The sequence below is a fragment of the Natrix helvetica genome (assembly GCF_964273705.1).
Source record: "Natrix helvetica genome assembly, chromosome: 6".
In the NCBI taxonomy this organism is placed as follows: domain Eukaryota; kingdom Metazoa; phylum Chordata; class Lepidosauria; order Squamata; family Natricidae; genus Natrix; species Natrix helvetica.
The window spans coordinates 28,119,166-28,141,308 of NC_138553.1; the positions used below are offsets into that span (position 1 = coordinate 28,119,166).

The 22,143-nt window shown below is 40.8% G+C and overlaps 1 protein-coding gene across 3 annotated transcripts in view; it reads right to left on the reverse strand.

The window, feature by feature from the left end:
• Positions 1–22,042, reverse strand: part of LOC309394311 (thiosulfate sulfurtransferase-like) — a 29,400-nt gene extending 7,358 nt beyond the window's left edge. The window contains exons 1-3 of one of the 3 annotated variants that reach the window (XM_081957296.1): positions 21,824–22,009; positions 19,991–20,930; positions 16,261–16,723 (exon numbers count right to left, since the gene is read on the reverse strand). In XM_081957296.1, the coding sequence (XP_081813422.1) occupies positions 16,425–16,723; positions 19,991–20,585 (894 nt within the window). In that variant the 5' untranslated portion in view covers positions 20,586–20,930; positions 21,824–22,009 and the 3' untranslated portion in view covers positions 16,261–16,424. Of the gene's footprint in view, positions 1–3,911; positions 3,988–8,623; positions 8,673–16,260; positions 16,724–19,990; positions 20,931–21,823 lie in introns of those variants that run through there. The other 2 variants (XM_081957295.1, XM_081957294.1) reach the window with 2 other exon arrangements.
• Between the last annotated feature and the right edge of the window lie 101 nt (positions 22,043–22,143).

The window sequence follows — 22,143 nt, forward strand, 5'->3', positions numbered from 1 at the left end:
TCTTCATTACTATGTGTGTTTTTCCCTTTTTCTTCTCTATTTCATTCACAAATTTGACTATTTTTTAACTTGGAATAAAAAAAGATACAAAAAGCAACAAAGAAAATTGTAACAACAGAGGGGATGACAACACTGCTACTCGAAGGCTGGAGGTTTGTGTATTGGAAACAAAACACTTCTACTTTCCTCACTGATTATTCTGGTTTGGCACCTGAAGGTCTCACTGTTTTGTCTATAGAGAGTGATAAGAAGAAAAGCATACATATGTTCCTTTGAAGTATATCTTTAACCAGAGAAAAGTGAAAATAAGACCTTATTGTGAATTTATGCTTAATCTTGTAAAAAACCTTCCAAGCCAGAGCAGCAGTGTTTGTCAGCTGGAGATAATGGCACAATCTCAACAGCAGAAAGAAACTTTAAGTTTGCAAAATATATTGTTAGATATTCAGAAATTATCAAACACATTTGAGAGGATGGAGAAGAAGTTGGAAAAACTAGAGCATCTGACAGTAAAATATGATGAAGAAGTTGGAGATGTTTATCAAGTGGAAAAAGTGGAGGTCAGAGTCCTAAAAACCGATGACAAAAATGACTACAGAGAAATTAAATCCACTGATATCTATGGTGATTGGTTTGTGTCTGGAAATGGAAAGAGTGGAATACGGAAAGAGGAATTAAATGGAGGGGAACTCTACCCCAGATGGCAAGATACAGAAGAAGAAAAAATAAAAGAATTTATGGATTTAAAGAGAGAAATTTTGTTAGCAACATTGTTGAAAACACCACTGACAATTAAAGATAAGCTGATTAAGAAAACAAAAGAAGGGCATAGAAATTACATGAGAGACTTAATAAGCAATGAGTTGCAAAGAGGAGTCCATACAAATTTGATTATAGAGATTATTAGAGGAATGATACCACAAATGGCAGAAGACATGAGATTGTTTTGCTACTGGAAAGATACAGGTTGATAGATGAAAGGGTATAATCTAAAACTAGTTAAATTTAGTGAAATTTAGTGACAATAGATGTAATTAAATAAATGATTGATAATGATAACAATGTATACATATGTATTGCTATGATAAGTAATAATTGGATATAAATATTGAATGGTACCTATGAAAGGAAGATTAGATTTTTTTTTGTTATATATAAAGGTTATAAAAAAGAACTAAGTTAAATTTAATTAAGTTTTGTTTATTCGGGGGGAAAATGTTATGATAAATGACACAGTCAAATAAAGGAGGGATAATGATAACAACGTATATATATGCATGGGTACAACATAAGGAAAGTGGATGTAAATTGTAAACAGTGATTTGGAAAGGAGGATTAGAAATTTTTGTTACTAAATATTATGGATGTTTAGCCAGAATAGGCCATAAGGATTCAGTGTTATTGGAGGATATTAGAAATAGCAAATGAAATGCCAGTATGTGGTTATGTTTTAAATCTTGATATATTTTATGATGAAGGACGTTCAAACAATTATAGTCAAATTAGAATGGAGGTATGATGATGGTAATATGTATAAATATATCTGAGTTAAAATACTTGAGTTAATATGAATTATGGTTGATGACTGTGGAAGAGATGCACGAAAGTCTTTTGTAACCAACTGATACACTTTCTACAGTATGTAAAGGAGGAGGATTCTTTGTGTTGTGTCTGTTTTGAAAATTAAAAAGTGTGTGTGTGTGTGTGTGTGTGTGTGTGTGTGTGTGTGTGTGTGTGTAGGAAAACTATACCAGGCTTGGATAAACTTTATTACCCTTTTTTCTTCCAAAAAGGCATTCAATAGCATATCTGCTAAGTGACATATAGAGTAGTAAACAAGAAAATCATTTCAATAATTCCATCTTTGTGTATGATGTTCAACCATCAAGGATCTTCCAGAGATGTATTTTGGGGAATTGCGCAGTCCACCTTTTATGAATTATGCAAAATATTTTGCAAAACAATGCAAAAGAATAAAAAATCTCTCATGGAACCCCTTGACAGAAATTGCTTGGATAACAACAGATAGTGAAACCACCAATACAGTATAATGCTATTATATAAATTTCTGGTAAAAATCAGACTTGAATAATATTAACATTTATTGTTAAATGTATTATAGAACTTTGAAAGGTACCTAAAACAAAACTGAACTAATTGACTGAAATGATAGAGTGAAATGATTGTGTGAAAAAAAACTAAAGCATTTAGATTTCTTAGCTTGAAAAAAATGTGGACAAGGCAAGAAATGATGGAGGAATTGTCAAATCATGCATGATTTTGAAAAAGTCAATAGAGTTTCTTCCCCTTTCATATTGGCCCTTGAGTTCATCTAAAATGAAATGTTCCACATTGATGAACGTTAAGGTTTCAATTGCTTCTCCTAGTTTCTTGTGGGACTTTTTCCTCTGCACCCTATGGATCTCTTTGGCAGTGAAGTTGACCAGACCCCCAGCTGCCATAGCCATTTCCCCTGTTCTTTAATGAAAAGAAGATTTATCAGACATTAAAGGTGCATTCCAGATTCTATTGCAAAAACATTTATGGAGATTGTAGCACCATAGATGAGAGAAAAAAACCTCCAAGCCTGCAACATGGTGATTGGTATCTTCACATGGATGGCATTATCAGTAGATAGCAGTGCACAGCAAACACACATTTGTACTGCAATATCAAGTTATAAGGTGCAAGATCAAGCCTAAAGCTTATAAAAATGTCACCATTTAAATTGGACTCAAGTCTTGGGTTTCTCCATACATCACCATTTAGTGTTTTGGTGAAAGTATGGATTCCCAGGTTTGAACTAATAATTTGAATTCAGCCATTCTCCACATTAATGGGAACATAACTTTCAGAATTCCTGCTTGGCTAGGGAAGAAATTCTGAAAATTACAAACTAGCACCTCTGGAGGTAGTGATTGGGATAATTGTCGTGTATTTTGCTTTTCCTTATAGTTTCACAAAAGATGGATCAGACATCAGGCTAAAGATAGGCTAAAGATACAGAAGGATCTTGACAAACGTGAACATTGGGCACTATCTAACAAAATGAAATTCAATGGTGAAAAGAGTACAGTTCTACATTTAGGCAACAAAAACGAAATGCACAGGTACAGTATAGGTGGTACCTTGCTCAACAGTAGTAACTGTAAAAGGGATCTTGGAGTCCTAGTGGACAACCATTTAAATATGAGCCAGCAATGTGCAGCAGCTGCCAAAAAAGCCAACACAGTTCTAGGCTGCATCAACAGAGGGATAGAATCAAGATCACGTGAAGGGTTAATACCACTTTATAATGCCTTGATAAGGCCACACTTGGTATACTGCATTCAGGTTTGGTCACCATGATGTAGAAAAGATGTGGAGACTCTAGAAAGAGTGCAGAGAAGAGCAACAAAGATGATTAGGAGACTGGAGACCAAAACATATGAAGAATGGTTGCAGGAACAGGGTATGTCTAGTTTAATGAAAAGAAGGAGTAGGGGAGACATGATAGCAGTGTTCCAATATCTCAGGGGTTGCCACAAAGAAGAGGGAGTCAAACTATTCTCCAAGGCACCTGAGGGTGGAACAAGAAGCAATGGGTGGAAACTAATCAAGGAGAGAAGCAACTTAGAACTGAGGAGAAACTTCCTGACAGTTAGAACAATTAATCAGTGGAACAGCTTGCCTCCAGAAGTTGTGAATGTCCCAACACTGGAAGTCTTTAAGAAGATGTTGGATAGCCATTTGTCTGAAACGGTATAGGGTTTCCTGCCTAGGCAGGGGGTTGGACTAGAAGACCTTCCAACTCTGCTATTCTATTGTATTGTATTGTATCAGCAAATAACTCATTGAATCTAGGAATCTATATCAGTCTTCACTAAACAGTAGAGAAAATAGAAACTTCCCATCCATTATATATGTCCTACCTGCTGTTGGACGATAGGTCACTTTGTTTACATGATATGGGGTGGCAGGCATTGGGAAGGCTGTGTCCATGGGCACCTGTTACGCCCCCCGCCAAAAAGAAATAAAGTATGGATTATTTACATGTGAAATACTTGTAAGTTCCAGCACAAATAAGGATCTGAGAATTTATATGCCTTGTTTAAGTCCAAATAGTAAAATCATTGTTTAATGTTTAGAATCAATTAAATCTGCAATTCACTCTGAATATATTACCTGATTTTCCTATAGACGTTTGAACACCAGCTTTTATTGGATGCAACTATTGTTTGTTATAATTGTATGTATTGCATTAAATTATGCAGTATGTTATTATCGTTTTAAAAGTAGTACTATGTACTAAATACATAGTACTATTTTTAAAAGGATAATAAAATACTGCATAATTACTAAATGCAATACATAATTTACTAAATGCAAGGGACACAATGGCTCAGTGGCTAAGATGCTGAGCTTGTCGATCAGAAAGGTCAGCAGTTCAGTGGTTCGAATCCCTAGTGCCATGTAGCAGGGTGACTTGTCCCAGCTTCTGCCAACCTAGCAGAAAACATGTAAAAAATGCACATAGAAAATTGGAACCACCTTTGGTGGGAAGGTAACTGTGTTCCATACACCTTTGGTGTTTAGTCATGCCAGCCACATGACCACGGAGACGTCTTCAGGCAGAGCTGGCTCTTCGGCTTTGAAACGCCCCCTAGAGTCAGGAATGAAGAGCACATATATGCAAGGGGAACCTTTACCTTATGTACTAAATAGACTAAATGCATTGTATTTTGGATTAAATAAAAGGAAAAAAAACCACTTTAGCATTAAATCTCCTTTAATGTCCCAGGTAAACAGAATAGAAGGGCAGGTCTTGAAAATACATCCCATAACCGTTATGCTTACTGATGCTGAACTAAAGGAAACATTGTCATAAAGTAAATCTGATAAGCTTTCTGAAGTTGACTCCTTTTTCCAAATCATTATGTCAAGAGTCTGGGGACAAAGGAGGAAACTGCTCCAATTATATTTCTGCATGACCATTGCCAATATTTTCAACTTATTGTTTTTCAGGGGAGGGTAAAAAGGACCGAATGTTAAAAGAGGTATAATGAATATCTATCTCCCATTCATAAAAATTCTATGATAGCATAGTAATAACAACTAATAACACAAAAGGCCAAAAAACATCATAATTGAAACATGCCTCAACTCCCAAATAAAATCTCTATCACTCCATTCATTTAAAATTGTAAAGCTATGGTTGTAAAAAATCCAACCATGACACAAATGTAGCCCAATACCACCATTACTATCTGAACAGAGGTGGGTTGCCAATTTTTTTTTTGCATTCTAATGCGTGCTTGTGTGTGATGCTTTTGCTCATGTGCAGAAGCATCTAGGCAGGTGGGCAGAGCCTCCCGCTGCTGCTACTACGGGTTTGATCTGGGCTGAACCAGGAGCAACCCACCTTTGTACCTGAACCCCCAAGACAGGACCATTATATGAGTAAAAGGGAGCAGGCAAGAGGCCAAAAGCAACCTGAAAGTAAGTAATACTGGGAAGCGTCTCTGAGGAGGCCCTCTGAGCCCTTATCCTTCTTGGGGACCTGAAGCATGCCCCTGACCTCTAGATGATTATGTGGCTTCGGCAAATTCTATTCAGGAAACATAAATGCGAACTGAACCATCTAAGACTTTGTTCGTTAACAAATTTGACTTGGAATTTGACTCAGAAACATATTTGCAACCTCTACCATAACACAGGTATTTTATTGTTAAAATGGTTTCCCTCTATTAGCAGCTGCATAGTCTTTAAAGGTAACCCCATGCAGAGTACACTACAATAGAGTACACAAACTGCAGCCAGAAGAATACTGAAACCAGAGCTGAAGCTGAAACACATGTTTGTGGTATTTAACACCAATTGGCAAAAGGACCACTGCATTTAGTACCAACTGTAAGTTCATCTTGCTTGGATTGTTCAGCTTCAGCCTGCTTCTTCCCCACTACACACTGGAATAGAACTTCATCACCACAGCTTCTCAGAATGAAGATGTATAATAGGTCATAATTGGTATATTGATGCTAACAAATCTTGAACTGTAAATGTGAAAATAAAATGGAGGAAAGAGGATCAAATCTTGCACTTTTCACAGATAAGAGGCCAATGGTTGACCTTTCCTCTCCTATAACCATTGATTATGGTTTCAAAAGTAGCCACCCTTATTCTTCAGCCTAACCAGTTCTTCCCAAATACATCAAGCCTACGGTATTTATTTGTTCCTTCTCCAGTAGTTAAAGAAAATAGTTGTCTTCCAATTATGGATTTGTAAACAATCAATCCTGGACCAAATAAACATTGTTCTCTCTGATGTCATAATCAGTAAGCAGAAATCATCCTATAAGCAGATAATGGACTAGAAAAAACAATGAAGTTTAACAAATTTGATGGAACTGGAAGGAGAAGGCAATGAGTAAGAGAGATTGATGGGATCAAATAATTACAGAAATGTCCTGTAAGAGTTGCAAGTTATTATTAGGGACTAGTGACGGCAAGTATTTCTTCATGCATTCATGAAGATTCAAGCAAGATTGTGTTACATGCTAATTAGTTTTGTTCCTTGGGATTTGGAAGTAGAAATAAGCCAATTGTCCTGAAAAAGATTAGGAGTATTATTAGGAAGTCAGAGGAATAATGAGTGAGGAAAAAGTAAGCATCTTGCAAAGTATCAGCCAGAACATAACATAATAGGAGTGATAGAAATCTGAAGTTGTTCAGCTATTGACTAAAAAGCTTTTCCATAAACCTCTTTTTCAAAATGATATGTGTGTAGAACTTGAGCTTGCTTATAAATTTTTTGAAAATGTGAGCAAGAATTCACTTTTTATTTCTACAAAGTTATACCCAACCCACCCAATTTGTCAGTCCCAAAAAGAATAGAGTTGTATATTACATAAAATTGTATTTTATGTTCTAGGCACTGCATAAAGTTAATCAAGTTCCTATTTACACTAAATAGCAAAAATAATCTAAGCATGATACAAAAGGATTTTAGATTTAAAACAAACTATGAAAAGAGAATAGTGGATATTTTCATCTGGAGCATCTAAGAATAAAGTGACATAACTGTTTGATAAAAATCTACTCAGAAAGGAAGGATTTTAATTCAGGAATAGAAACAGAAGTAGAATGGTGAAAAAATAGAATAGATTAAAAAAACCTTAACCACATTACAAAGAATAGATCTGCCAAATATTTAGAATTCCATTTACAGAAGGATATGAGCAAGAAATTATAAAGTTAAGATCAGGCAAGCAAGATCAAATGATACAATAATTCCAATTCTAATATGTATGATTTCTATAATTATATTGGTGATTGAAGTGGCATATAAATTCAATTTTTTTTAAAAGAAAGACACTTTAGTTGGCTACACAGGAAATGACTTACCACAATTCCCAGCCTAGTTATTACCTTCATAATTATGACAATTAGATTGGCAAATTAAGTTTGTATCTCTAAATCCTGACCATTTTATAATACAGACAGGAATATTACCTTTGCACTTCACTTAATATACATATTGATCTGTGTGTGTGTGTGTGTGTGTGTGTGTATACACATAGACACTATATATTTAGACAATGCTTACTGAACTAATGTAACGTATTAAATATGATCTGAATACCTGCATCATACACAATGTTGAGAACGATTTTCAGGACCAACAAAATTATCCTTCATTATTTCAGTGCTGAGATTGGTTAATTTCAATTGCACTTGCTTAGATACATTGGCAAGATAAAACTAAGGCCTTTTATGATTTAACTCATGGCTCCTTGCTGAATATACATCTTTTTACCTTCCCTTATTTCCTTGCCTCCAAGTCAGCACTATAGGTACAATATTTTCTTTGCTTCCCCCTGAGGACGCTGAAAAAGTTGCAAAGATAGACTTGGCCAGTCCCCATGTATTTCACCTGAGTCACAGTCTCCACTTTGTTGACAATTCTTGGGCAGGAAGATATGTAGCAGCTGTCCCGTTGAAGCAGGTTGCTGCCAATTTCCTCCAGCTGTTGTAGATACTGGAGCACAGGACTGATTTCCTCTGACTGCTGGATTGTAGTATCAATTTCTGCCTCAGACTTTGGTGGTTGTTGATACAAGACAGTAAATTCTTCAGGATGTTGTAGGTATCGGAGCACAGGGCTAATCTCCTCAGGGTCATGTCCATAATGGAGGAAGGGGCTAGCCATCTCTGGTGTCTGCTGGTACTCAAGTAAGGGACTAATTTCCTCAAGCCCCTTCTGACCCTGAAACAAGCCACTGGTCTTTTTAGGCTCATACAGATGCCTGGCTAGGTTTACAAAACCTCTGGCTGGGAAAAGTACAATTATGATGATAAATGAGCTATACACATGCCAGGCATGTCCCAGAGTTGCCATCCAGATGTGGCTCCAAATCAGTTGCCAGAGGTGGCCAAGGAGAACCCCACATGCCTGCCACATGTGGCCTGGACTGGCAGCTAGAGCACAGCAAGGTTTACTGTTGTGACCTGGGCCTAAAAACCAAGTGGCTTTGTGTAGGTCATAGGGCATCAACGTCTTTGTCTATAACTGCCTGGCTGGGAGGGGTTACTTTTTTCTCTAAGCTGCACAAAGTTAAGCCCTCCTCACAAACACGTGTCTCACCTCTGCTGCCATGGTCTCAACTGAGGTGCCAGTGGAGTTCTCATGAATCAGGCAGGTCCTTGCCAAGTCCAGGGAGACAAAGAAGTGGAACTATGTGTAATTACCAAGGATGGTTGCTAAGAAACCCATTCCCATCTGTGAGCTAGAGTTGCTATGGGGACTCAAGTCAACAGAGAGGGATGTTCAATAGTGAAGTTGGCCTATCAAAAGTGTCTGAGCCTTGGTTTTCCATTTACTGTCATAATATAAGTATGGTTATTTTAAAAAATAGTGTTTTGAATATTAAATTTCATACAAATATTTTTCTCAGACAGGAAACATTTCACTTGCATAGTTTTGAGGAGAACTCAACTCAGTGACTACACAGATATAATTACTGACAGCTATCTAAAATGGCTTTCTGCTTTTTTTTTCCTAGCATGTTTCTTTTTATCTCCTGGTATAGCTTACTATCCTAAAAGACAGATTGGCTAGAGCAACAATTTTCAAATATTTGAAAAGATTTCTCACAAGGATCTTTTTTTTTCTTTATTCATGGTCCTGACTGCCATCTATAGAGCCCTTCATGGCACAGAGTTGGCTTATTTGCAAAACAACCTATTTCTGATTCCCTCCCCCCTCCCTCAATTACATGAAATCCAATGGAGTAGGCATGTTTTGGATGCCTTCTACGAAACTACCAGTTTGTGGGACAAGGGGCAAGCCTACTCTGTTATCCAGAAAGATTCTGGAAAAGATAATCAAGCAACGAATTAGCAAACACCTAGAAGTCAACAAAGTAATAGCCAAAAACAAACATGGGTTTGTGAAAAACAGATCATGCCAGACTAATCTTATTGCATTCTTTGACAAAGTGACAAAATTAGTGGACAAGAGGAATGCCGTCGATATAGTTTACTTGGACTTCAGTAAGGCATTTGATAAGGTAGACCATAACCTACTACTAGATAAAGTAGAAGAATGTGGGTTAGACAGCATCATCACCAGATGGAGTCATAACTGTCTGACCAACCGCACTCAACATGTAGTCCTCAATGGAACTGCATCTACATGGAGGGAAGTATGCAGTGGAGTACCCCAATGCTCTGTTTTAGGCCCAGTACTCTTCAACATCTTCATCAATGATTTGGATGAGGGAATAAATGGGGAACTCATCAAATTTGCAGATGACACCAAGCTGGCAGGAATAGCCAACACTCCAGTTTTATACTGTTTTTAGGGGGTCCCAGGGTGGGGGGGAGGGTTAATCAGACCGGGAGGACGGCCAGAGCCGGACAGACGGGTGAGTCCAGGAAGGACGGGGATGCGGTGGAGGGGGGGAATATAAAGGTCACGATAGCAGAGGGTTGTCCTATTACAACGGTCGCGAGGAGGAGGGGATGCGAGGACAGGATAAGATCCCAAGGTCGGTTGGGAGACCGTGGCTGCTGGTTACGCCCGGTCGCTTGTACCAACCCCTGCAGCCTAGGTGGACAGGTGCTACAGAGCCAGGGCCTGCGGCTGATGCTTTGCAACGCAAGGTCTGTCATCAACAAGGCCCCCCTCATTAATGAGTTGATCTCAGAGGGGGAGCTAGACCTTGCAGGGATAACGGAGACCTGGTTGGGCCACGAAGGTGGTTTACCCCTCGTGGAAATGTGCCCACCGGGTTTTCGAGCATTCCATCAGCCTCGGGCCCTGGGTAAGGGTGGTGGGGTGGCGGTGGTTATGCGGGAATGTTTAGAGCCGAGGGAGTTCACTGTTCCTCAGATACCCGGGTGTGAGTCCCTTGGTGTGAGTTGGGGCCCAGGGAGGCAGTGGGGCTTGCTGATTGTATACTTGGCTCCTCGCTATGCATCAGCAGCCCTGCCCGAGCTCCTCGAGCTAATCTCAGCGACGGCAGTTGAGACTCCCAGACTTCTGGTCATGGGGGACTTCAACTTGCCGTCAACGGGAGCGGCTTCCGAGGTGGCTCGGGAGTTCATGGCTTCCATGACGGCCATGGACCTGACCCAATTAGTGCAGGGCCCCACTCACGAAGGGGGCCACACACTGGACCTCATTTTCGTATCTGAACAGTGGACGAGTGATCTGGGAATAGGGGATTTAGTTATCACGCCCCTGTCATGGTCAGACCACTCATCCCTCCGGCTGGACTTCCCTGGCGCTATCCCCCACCGCGAGGAGGCGGAACCAGACTCTATAAACTGGTACTGCCCCAGGCACCTGATGGAATCGGATAGATTCCTGACGGAGCTTGGGCCAATACCTGTAGCCTTGTCCCGCTCCCGTTCCGAGGACCTAGTGACTGCCTGGAATAGGGCGACGACTGGGGCCTTGGACCGGGTTGCGCCTTTGCGACCTCTCCTGCGGCATCGACCCACCCGGGCTCCTTGGTTTACTGAGGAGCTTAGGGTGATGAAGCGCCACAGGAGACGTCTAGAGAGCAGGTGGAGATCCTCGCGCTCCGAATCTGACCGAACACAGGTAAGAGCCTATTTGCGGACTTACCTTGTGGCAATAAGAGCGGCCAAACGTAGACATTGTGCTGCTCTTATTGCGTCCGCGGATAACCGCCCTGCCGCCCTGTTTAGGGTGACTCGCTCCCTCTTATCGCAGGGGGCGCGGGAGACACCCTTACAGGGTAGAGCAGAGGAGTTTGGGGAATATCTTCAGGACAAAATCGATCAGATCCGGAGCGGGTGGACCTCCGTCAGTGGACCAGACGAGCCGCCAACAGCGAGTCTTGAGGGACCATTCTGGGAGGAGTTTGACTCTGTTGCCCCCGAGGATTTGGACAGGCTGCGTGGACGGCTGCGACCCACCACTTGTTTAACGGACCCGTGCCCCTCCTGGCTGGTACTGGCAGCCTGGGAGGTGACACGAGGCTGGCTCCTGGGCCTGGTGAGCGCCTCACTGAGTGAGGGATACTTACCAACCGCCTTGAAAGAGGCGGTGGTGAGACCCTTGCTCAAGAGGCCTGCGCTCGACCCAATGGAGCTAGCTAACTATCGTCCAGTCTCCAACCTCCCCTTTCTGGCGAAGGTTGTCGAGAATGTGGTGGCGCAGCAGCTCCCGCGACACCTAGACGAATCCGACTATCTAGACCCACGCCAGTCCGGCTTCCGACCCGGGCACAGCACTGAGACAGCCTTGGTCGCGTTGGTCGATGATCTCTGGAGGGCCAGAGATAGGGGTTGCTCCTCTATCCTGGTCCTATTAGACCTCTCGGCGGCTTTTGATACCATCGACCATGGTATCCTATTGCGCCGGTTGGAGGGGATGGGAGTCGGAGGCACCGTTTTGCGGTGGTTCGGCTCCTACCTCTCCGACCGGAAGCAATGTGTGTTGACAGGGGGGCAGAGATCGTCCCTGAGGCCACTCACTTGTGGGGTGCCACAGGGGTCGGTCCTCTCGCCTCTCCTGTTCAACGCATATGTGAAGCCGCTGGGTGAGATCATCCGTGGTTTTGGGGTTGAGTACCATCTTTACGCTGATGATACTCAGCTGTATATTTCAACCCCAAACCACCCCAACGAGGCTGTCGAAGTGATGTCCCGGTGTTTGGAAGCCGTCGGGGTCTGGATGGGGGACAACAGACTTAAACTCAACCCCTCCAAGACCGAGTGGCTGTGGTTACCGGCGCCTCGGTTCAGCCAGCTGACTCCATCGCTGGCCATAGGGGGCGAACAATTGTCCCCTGTGGAGCGGGCGCGCAATTTGGGCGTCCTCCTTGATGCCCGGCTGTCAATGGAGGACCATGTGGCAGCCGTGGCAAGGGGGGCGTTCCACCAGGTTCGCCTGGTGCGCCAATTGCGCCCCCTACTGGACCGGAGTGCCCTGCGCACGGTCACTCATGCGCTGGTGACGTCTCGCCTGGACTACTGCAATGCTCTCTACATGGGGCTTCCCTTGGGACGCGTCCGGAGACTGCAGCTAGTTCAGAACGCAGCCGCGCGGGTTATTATGGGAAGTACACGTTACTCCCACGTAACACCTCTCCTGCGCGAGCTGCACTGGCTACCTGTGGCCTTTCGGGTGCGTTTCAAGGTATTGATCACCATCTTTAAAGCGCTCCATGGCAGTGGACCTAGTTACCTGCAGGATCGCATCCTACCACACACGTCCCTGCGACCTATCCGCTCACACAGAGAGGGGCTCCTCCTGGTGCCGTCTGCTAGTCAATGCCAGCGGGCGACACCTAGGAGTAGATCCTTCTCTGTGATGGGCCCAACCCTCTGGAATGACCTCCCCCCTGACATTCGAACTACCACCGACCTCCGTTCCTTCCGGCAAAAGTTAAAGACTCACCTATTTCAATCAGCTGGCCTGGCACTTTCTTAGTTCTACCTCCCGGGGATTTATTCATTTTAATTGGGTTTGGGGTTTTAAAAAGTTTTTAATACACTATATACTATATTTAATATTTATTATTCTATGTACAGTCTTGCAACCTCCTCCACCTACGTATTTAATTATTTAACTGTTTTGTATGTATTTTATAACGTATTTTAGTGACTGTACACCGCCCCGAGTCCCTTTCGGGAGAGGGGGCGGTCTATAAATATGAATAATAAATAAATAAAATAAATAAGACAGGCTTAAGATACAGAAGGATCTCGACAAACTTGAACATTGGGCACTATCTAACAAAATGAAATTCAATGGTGAAAAGAGTAAGGTTCTACATTTAGGCAAGAAAAACGAAATGCACAGGTACAGTATAAGTGGTACCTTGCTCAATAGTAACTGTGAGAAGGATCTTGGAGTCCTAGTGGACAACCATTTAAATATGAGCCAGCCTTGTGCAGCAGCTGCCAAAAAAGCCAACACAGTTCTAGGCTACATAAACAGAGGGATAGAATCAAGATCACGTGAAGTGTTAATACCACTTTATAATGCCTTGGTAAGGCCACACTTGGAATACTGCATTCAGTTTTGGTCGCCATGATGCAGAAATGATGTGGAGACTCTAGAAAGAGTGCAGAGAAGGGCAACAAAGATGATTAGGGGACTGGAGACTAAAACATATGAAGAACGGTTGCAGGAATTGGGTATGTCTAGTTTAATGAAAAGAAGGACTAGGGGAGACAGGATTGTGGTTTGCCACAAAGAAGAGGGAGTCAAACTATTCTCCAAGGCACCTGAGGGTAGAACAAGAAGCAATGGGTGGAAACTAATCAAGGAGAGAAGCAACTTAGAACTGAGGAGAAATTTCCTGACAGTTAGAACAATTTATCAGTGGAACAGCTTGCCTCCAGAAGTTGTGAATGCCCCAACACTGGAAGTCTTTAAGAAGATGTTGGATAGCCAAGGTCCCTTCCAACTTCTGCTATTGTATTATTGCATTATTGTATTATTATTATGATATTTGGAACAGCATACCCCCAAGGTTTAGATAATCCCAATTTTATTGATCTTCCAAAGTCCTTGAACCTTGGTTCCTTCCCCGTGCATTGTACCCGGATGTTGCATAAACCTCTCTAGCAATGATTTGGGACCATGAATGATTGTGGTTTGACCACAACTATACTATATTTCTCTTGTTTTCTTTTAAACAAGAAACAAGTTTTGTTTGTAATTATTCTCTGTTTTAACATTCTATTGTAAGTATAAGAATGGAAGGCATATTAATAAATGAAAAATAACCAAATGACAGTGAGCAAAACTGGTACATGTAGTACAGCTTTATGCTTTTTTTCTCTTCAGCATTTTTCATTTTTTTCTCTTCAGCAGGTCACTGCGATGTTTAAATAGGAGGAAAAAGTGAACAGCTATCATACACACACAGAGAGAGACACACTTTAGTGTAAATGATGAAAAATCGGAGGGAGATGATGAATTGGTGCATCTTGACAGAAAGTTTATTATACACGGGGTAATGGATGGAGAACTTTTAAGATATGTAAATGCTGGTTGAAAGGGAGATATGGTATGTGATTTGTTGCAAGGGATTAATGTCTAAGGAAGCCCAAATGGTGGCAGATAAGAATATGCATTTGCTGATTTTGTTACAGGGAAGTGAAAATTGGATATAGGGTGGAGAAACAGATATATCTCTTAATCTCACTTCCAAGATGAGGTAAAATATATTTGGATTTTATACAACTGAAATTTTCCTGGTGAGTCAGGAAAGGGAAGAGAAAACTATTTTAAAACTGATACACCGGTATCTAATGCTGGCTATGTTATCACACTCATGGACCATAGGCCCAGTGAGGATGTCAGGTAAACCAAGGAGACAATTGGGATTGTCAAATATAATTCCATAGCAAATTGAAGTGGAGACAAGGTCTATAAAGGATTGTATACAAGCACAGGTAACTAACTAGCATTTCAGTAGCCATCCCTGCTAATCTTCCAGGGGGCTCCATTTGCACACAGTTTGCTTTTATCTTTTTTCCAGGTTAGTCAAAGTCTGTCCTCATAATAATTCTTAATCCCCTTTACACTACTGTTGTTCATTAGACTTTTCCTAGTATATGTACTTTAGTATATGTACTTTCAAAACTCTTGTGTTTCATCAGGAATGTGAAAAGGGCTATTTTGGTGGCAAAGAAGTCATTCCCAAATATTGAAAACTGAAGGAATGATGAATATATGGGAATAAAGGTGTCATTCCCAAATATTGAAAACTGAAGGAATGATGAATATATGGGAATAAAGGTGTCATTCCCAAATATTGAAAACTGAAGGAATGATGAATATATGGGAATAAAGGTGTCTTTCATTTATAAATATGAAGATTCACATTATAACGTTTGATAGCTTGATACGGATTTCTTGAGTTGTATGTACACATGGTAGAATCATGTGTGAACTGGTTTTCCTTGGTTTTTTTTTTTTTTACATTTGAAGATTAAATATAATTGATTACATTATAACAAGATACACACCTGGAGCCTGAACTCATCACAATTATTTAGTAGTAAAGCACAATGATTTCTAAAATAACAGATTCTGTGCCAGAGTGCATGGACAAGCAACCTTAACCTATAATGTGCAAAGCAACTTTGAAGATGTCTGCCTTAAAACTCCTGGATATCATCTTTAAAGCCTAAACGACAGAGCCTAAAATACATCAAGCATCATAATCTTCTGCCTGAACATGTCTCTCAGAAGAGGATTCTTTACACCTTACCACAGTTAGAAATTCAGTGCGTGGATTCACAGGAAACAACCTTCTTTGAAACAGTACCAAGGTTACTTGGAATTGGAATCCCAATTTCATGAAATCTATTGGTCCTTTCCCTAATAATACTTCAGCCCATTAAAATGATTTATTTCAGTGAGCTAATGGTCTTGATTGAGTTTTATATGCGGTTTCTAAAACTATCAAAACATAACATTGTTGTTCTACTTATGTCAACATTAAGATTCAAGTTAGTCTTTGTTTTTGCTAGCTTTCCACAATTTGACTAATATAAGTCATATAATATGACTAATTCCTATCATTGACCACTATTATGCTGTTAAATAGATAGACTAGGGACAGTAAGAATTGTAATCTACATGTATTACATTTCAAGGGCAGCAACAGGGTGCCGAACATAATGGAAACTCATGATATAAATATTAACACTCATAACAACAGTGGATAGTTTCTCTTCTGTTATTAGCTGTGGACAATAAAAAAATGGACACAGAATTGAAAAAAGTACTTGACCCAAGATTCAATTTTATTTAATTACCAGTTTGCAAAAGCAAGCAGCAACCATGGATTAAAAATGATAAAATTATAAAAGAATAGGAACTTAATTTATTTTCCTAGCTTTTCATTATGCTTAGCATTAAGAACTGTGCTTCACAGAAAATTGAGTTATTATGCCTTATGGCGATTCCATTCAGACATTTTATACTCAGATGGGGCACGACGAAACCACTCTGACCAGGATCCATCATAGATGGCCACATCTGGTTTACCACAGAGATATGCTCCCAAGGCAATATGGCAGGCTGTAATCCCCTTGCGGCATGTGGCAATCAATGGCTTTGAAAGATCTACTTTCTTCTCCTGGAACATACTCCTGATTTCTTCTTGGGGCTTCTCAAATCCTTCCTCAGTCAAAAAGTTGAAGAAAGGAATGTTTATGGAACCTGGAATGTGACCTGGTTCTATCCCTGGAATAAGAGAAAAAGTAATCACTCAACCAAGTCATAAAAAGTACTTCCCATAACTATTATGGTCACATTCAATTCAATTTTATTATAGCCCTAAGGCCAGATACAAATAAAATTATTGAATAAAAGAAGAATTACATCCTTCTACATATATGTATACATGCATAAGAGAAGAACAAAAAGCATAATAGAGTTTAAAATAAGAACATGGTTACTAAAATAAATGCAAGTAAAATAGTATTATAAGAAGTTATAATCCTAAGTAATGGTATGGCATATAAATGGTAGCACATAATTGGGGTACAAATGGTAGCACAGAACTGGGATTGTCAAATAATTTGAAATTATCAATTATTTCTAATACAAATAGGTTGAATAAAAGGTAAGAGATACTGTTGGTTAGATGGGTGATCGTTAAACGTAAAATTAAACAGCTTTACAAACACCTGTTTCTACTAAATCACAACTCCAGAATTTACTGCATTTAAATATAGATCAAAATAATGTAGATTTTTGGAAAAGTTGGATGTGAAGTCAAAATGATGGGAAAAGTAGAAGTAAAAACAAGAGGGCAACCAGCAACATAGCAGATGGATCGGATTATAACAGAAGACACAGATGTTCTTGGCACAGATGTTAAGTCAATCAGTATAGACGTTAGTAATATGGTTGTTAAATGAGTCTGGCTTCCCCATTGTTGCTTGTTAGAAGATCACAGTGACCCTGGGACACTGCAACCATCATAAATACAAGTCAGTTGCCAAGCATCTGAATTTTAATCCTACGACCCTGGGGATGCTGCAACAGTCATACATGTGAAAAATGGTCATAAGTCATTTTTTTTCAGTACTGTTGTAACTTCGGGTGGTCACTAAATGAACTGTTTTAACCTGAGGACTACCTGTAGTGAGAAGTATTTGCGTACATACTTTTAGGCAAATCTCTCTATTTTAATGATCTGAATGCTATGGGAAAGAAAGTATTATGTTCAATTAACAAATATGGGCATCTTACACCCTCTCTACATTTATTGTAAGAATGGACCTAAGGGAAAATAACACTTTTCCAATAATTTGAGATGCAGGAAATAAAAAAGATTATGCAATGGAATAGTTAGCTATGGCTCTTCTAAGCTGGAAACGTTCTACAAACAGTTTTAAAACTTCCTTCTGCTATTGTGTTCTTTCTGTTGGATCTTCCATGAATACAATTAAACTAGTTCACTCAGATAAGGGCTATGCAAAGCTTATTGCATACTTAGCTACTTCACCAGAATTCTCAAGGACAATTCCTGCCTAGCAACCATATCTTATTGCACTATCAGGCAGCTGGATACACAATCCTCTCAGAGCTATTTTATAGAATGAGGTGAAATTCCTTTCTGCCAGTTTTATGCTAATGAATCCCTGAGGTTCAGTGTCCGCCACTTGTAGAAACCAGCGCTGCCAGACTGAGATTCCCTGGGGAAATCTCAAACTAGAAACAACATTGTGAAGGTTGTCATATTAAACACCAGGCTTGCTTCAGCCCAACCATTCCATAATGACTCTGTGACTTAGAGGCCAGTTGCTTTCCAAAGAAACTTTGGATCTAGCTTACATTATGGAGATTGGTCTAATTGTGTAATGTTTGCAAAATTATCTTGTGTCTATATCACAGTGTTCTGATATTTGGTGTATCCTTCCCAAACTCTCTTTGTTCTCATAATGTCTACATTTAGGGATCTAGCCACTCATTGTCCTTATCTAGTTTTTACTTAACCGTAAGTGCTTACAAGTCCCTTGATCCTAAATATGAATCCTAAATTAAACAAGGATAACAGAACAATAATACTGAAATAAGGCAAGGAATAGTGGTGGGATTAAATCATTTAACAACCAGTTCTCTGCCTTAATGATTTCTTCCAGCAGCCAGTTTACCAAACTGCTCAGAAACTTAATAACCGGTTCTCCAGAAGTGGTGCAAACTGGTTGAATCCCACCACGATACAGAAGCTATTAAGATATAGTACAATTTACACTCCACTCCATTTTTTTTTTTGTACAGAAAAATACTTATTGGAAAAACAGTCCAACAGATGAAAAGCAATCAATGGGTGAGATTTTTATGCTGACAGATCCTGGACTTGCTGGGTGTGGCGACCTGGAAAATCATTAACTTGGAATGGATCGATCAATCAATCAGGGTTTTGCTCCAGAAGGCTGTAATTCTTCTCTGACACATGTACATGTGCATATCTTTCACCAATTTTCATGGCTGTGGTTCCTGCCCTTTGTCCGGGGGCTCAAAGGTTTTAGCTCAACATTATTGGGATGGGGAAGACCATATAATAAAGTGAAAAATGTCTTGGGTGTTTTGTGTAATTGTTGGGAAGACTGATTTTTAGGCAAAGACAAATCAGACAGACTCCATTTACTCTAAAAAAAATAACATTTTGGAAACAGCAACAGACATACCAAGTTAGAATAGAATAGAATAGAATAACAGAGTTGGAAGGGATCTTGGAGTTCTTCTAGTCCAACCCCCTGCCTAGGCAGGAAACGCTACACCACATAAACAAATGTTTATGCAACATCTTCTTAAAGACTTCCAGTGTTGGGGCATTCACAACTTCTGGAGGCAAGCTGTTCCACTGATTAATTGTTCTGTCAGGAAATTTCTCCTCAGTTCTAAGTTGCTTCTCTCCTTGATTAATTTCCACCCATTGCTTCTTGTTCTAACCTCAGGTGCTTTGGAGAATAGTTTGACTCCCTCTTCTTTGTGGCAGCTCCTGAGATAACCTCTGAGTTACAGGAGATCTATTTTGAACAGGGTCCTCAGTTTTTGGGGCAGTATGTCTGGAATACTGGAATACCCACAAGGGTTGATAGCAGATCCTACCAGTATGGAATCCCAAACAAACATAAATGGATCCTCTGTGTGTGCGTGTTTGGGTATGTATGTGTATATTTCTTACCACATGAGAAAAAGGGGAAGGCGAGGAAAATAATAAAAGTTCTCCCAATGGATGAATTCTTAGATCCCCTTATTTGTTTATTCAGGAATAGTTTATCTACATGTACCAGTTTTGGAGACCTATGGATTTCCTCAGGCACAGTAATATCGAACTGTTATGAAAGTGTATTTAGAAAGTGTTCCACTTTGTTTAGTGGAGGTTGCTCACAAATAAGCAAACTTAAAGTATGCAAGAGGGATATAAAGACTGAAATATCATTAGCAGGTAAAGAATATGGAAGGTGGGCCAGTTATCTCAGGGTGCACTCCTACCTGTCTTTCCTGGCTCAGGTTCTGTTCCTCGGAATCGCCCTTCAGATCTGGCATCCACCACCTGGAACCGCTTGGATTCCATGTTCTCCACCATCTCTTCATAGGTCTTCAGGAGAGATGTGTTAAGACTGGCTTTAAAGGCGGATGGCTCTGGCCGGGTGATCTCTGATGTTACTGGGTGACCTTCCTTCAGCCAGTTTTTAAATCCCCCATTCAGCACTGAAACAGTTCGATGCCCAAAGACTCGGAACATCCACCATGCGCGTGGTGCGTAGAAGGTGCCCAGGTTGTCTCCATCATACACAACAACATGTGTATCATTCCCAATGCCCAAGTGGCCAACGTAATCGGCAAAATGTTTCTCACTGGGCAGCATAAGCTCATAAGGCGATGATTTGTCTTTGCATTCTTCAATATCAAAAAAAGAGGCTCCAGGCACATGTTTTTCTTGGAATTCTTTCTGGGCATTTCTCGTTCCAGGATCATACCAGGAAGCATCCAGCACCCGCAACTCAGGGCCAATCTTTTTGGCTCGGACAGCTTCTGCTAGCCATTTGGTGGAGACCAAACCTCTGTATAAAGCTTGCTGCACCATGTTAAGGAAAGCTTTCTTGATGAGTGAACTCAAAAGTGGAAAATGATATGTGCAGAAAAGGGAGGTACTCTCTCCAGGCTCCGATGTCTTGTTCCCTACCAATCAACTAAGAAAGGGTGGAGAAAGAAGCCCTGGCCAATTTCATTCCTATTCAAGTCTGGACTTTGGACTGGCACAGGGATATCCACAATCAGCTGCAAAATCACTCCCTCCCTCTAGTTACTTCTAGACGAGAAACCGAAGTAATTGTTTAGAGAAAACTTCCAGGGCTTTTTGTAAGAATGTCCCTCCCGTTCTTGCACAAGAACTAGAAGGTGAAAACATCAGCCAGCTTTCCGGGATCCGCTGTAACAAGAAATGCATTAGTGTTCACAGTCAGTGACGGTGCAAAAGTAAACTGGCTCGGTTAGAAGTGGGGCAAAGGGCAGATCTGAAAGAGGAAACCAGCACTGAGACACTCAGTAAGGTTGAGAATATGGGGTCCCAAAGAGCAAAATGTAGAAGAGGAAACACTGTAAGAGAAGCTGGTATACTGACCCCAAACATCCAGCTACTGTTTCCTAATATAGCCAGCTTTGCAAGTGCAGAAAATGTGATTGCATAGAAATGGTACATATAGCAAACCTGCATTACATGCACATTTTTCAACAGTTTGTTTGGTTAAGAGGGACCCAAAAGTTAAGAGAAAGAGCTAGCAAGAGACTGCTGAGTCCTAAACTTTGCAAGTTCTGAAATAAAAGCTTTAATTCCCCTATCCTGAACATGCTCATGAGGAGGTAGCCAAAGTAGTGGTCTTTAATTTTAAAGACAAATGAGACAAATTCTACAGGTTTGTGGGAATACAGCAGCCTGCAATGATCTGGAGTTGGTATGGGTTGAATCACAATTCATATTGTGTGGAATTGTAACAACACTCTTTTGGAGAAGAGATACACCTTGGATAAAAGGTGTTTGGTTGGAAGATACACCTTGGATAAAAGGTGAGTTGGAGAGTGTGTGTTTGTGTTTAAATGATTCACTCGAGGTCGTAGGAGAAGTCCCTGCAGAATGAAAATTCTAAAGCAAGTAATAAGTATGAAAGCCAAGATGATCTCGCCCCGTCCATAGTTGTCTGCAACATCCCTTCTCCAGATTCTTCCTCCTCCTGAGAGAGCAAAGGACTAAAGAGTTTATCGCAACCGGGTCCAATGCACCGATTGGCTTTTCAAACATCATTGCTGGCGGAGAAGACAACCCACCTTCCGTAACGCCCGTTCTCTAGGAAGCTCAGGCAAGGCGTCGACTGGAAAGCGTTCGAAGAAACGCGCCTCGCCTCCAAGTGACCCGCGGGGAAGCAAAGGGCTTCTCTACCCCGCCTTCGCAGTCTCCGCGATCGGCTATACCAAGAAGTGGCTGCTAAGACGGGGGGGGGAGCAAATCAAATATTTATTTTCTCTCCAAAAATGAGCGGACCATGGGGCGAGTGGTCAGTCAGATGTCGCGAGGATGAAAGAAGAAAGTCGTGAGCGATTCCAGTTAGATGAGGGGCCGATCTCCATGGGGGGTTAATGGGTTTTCT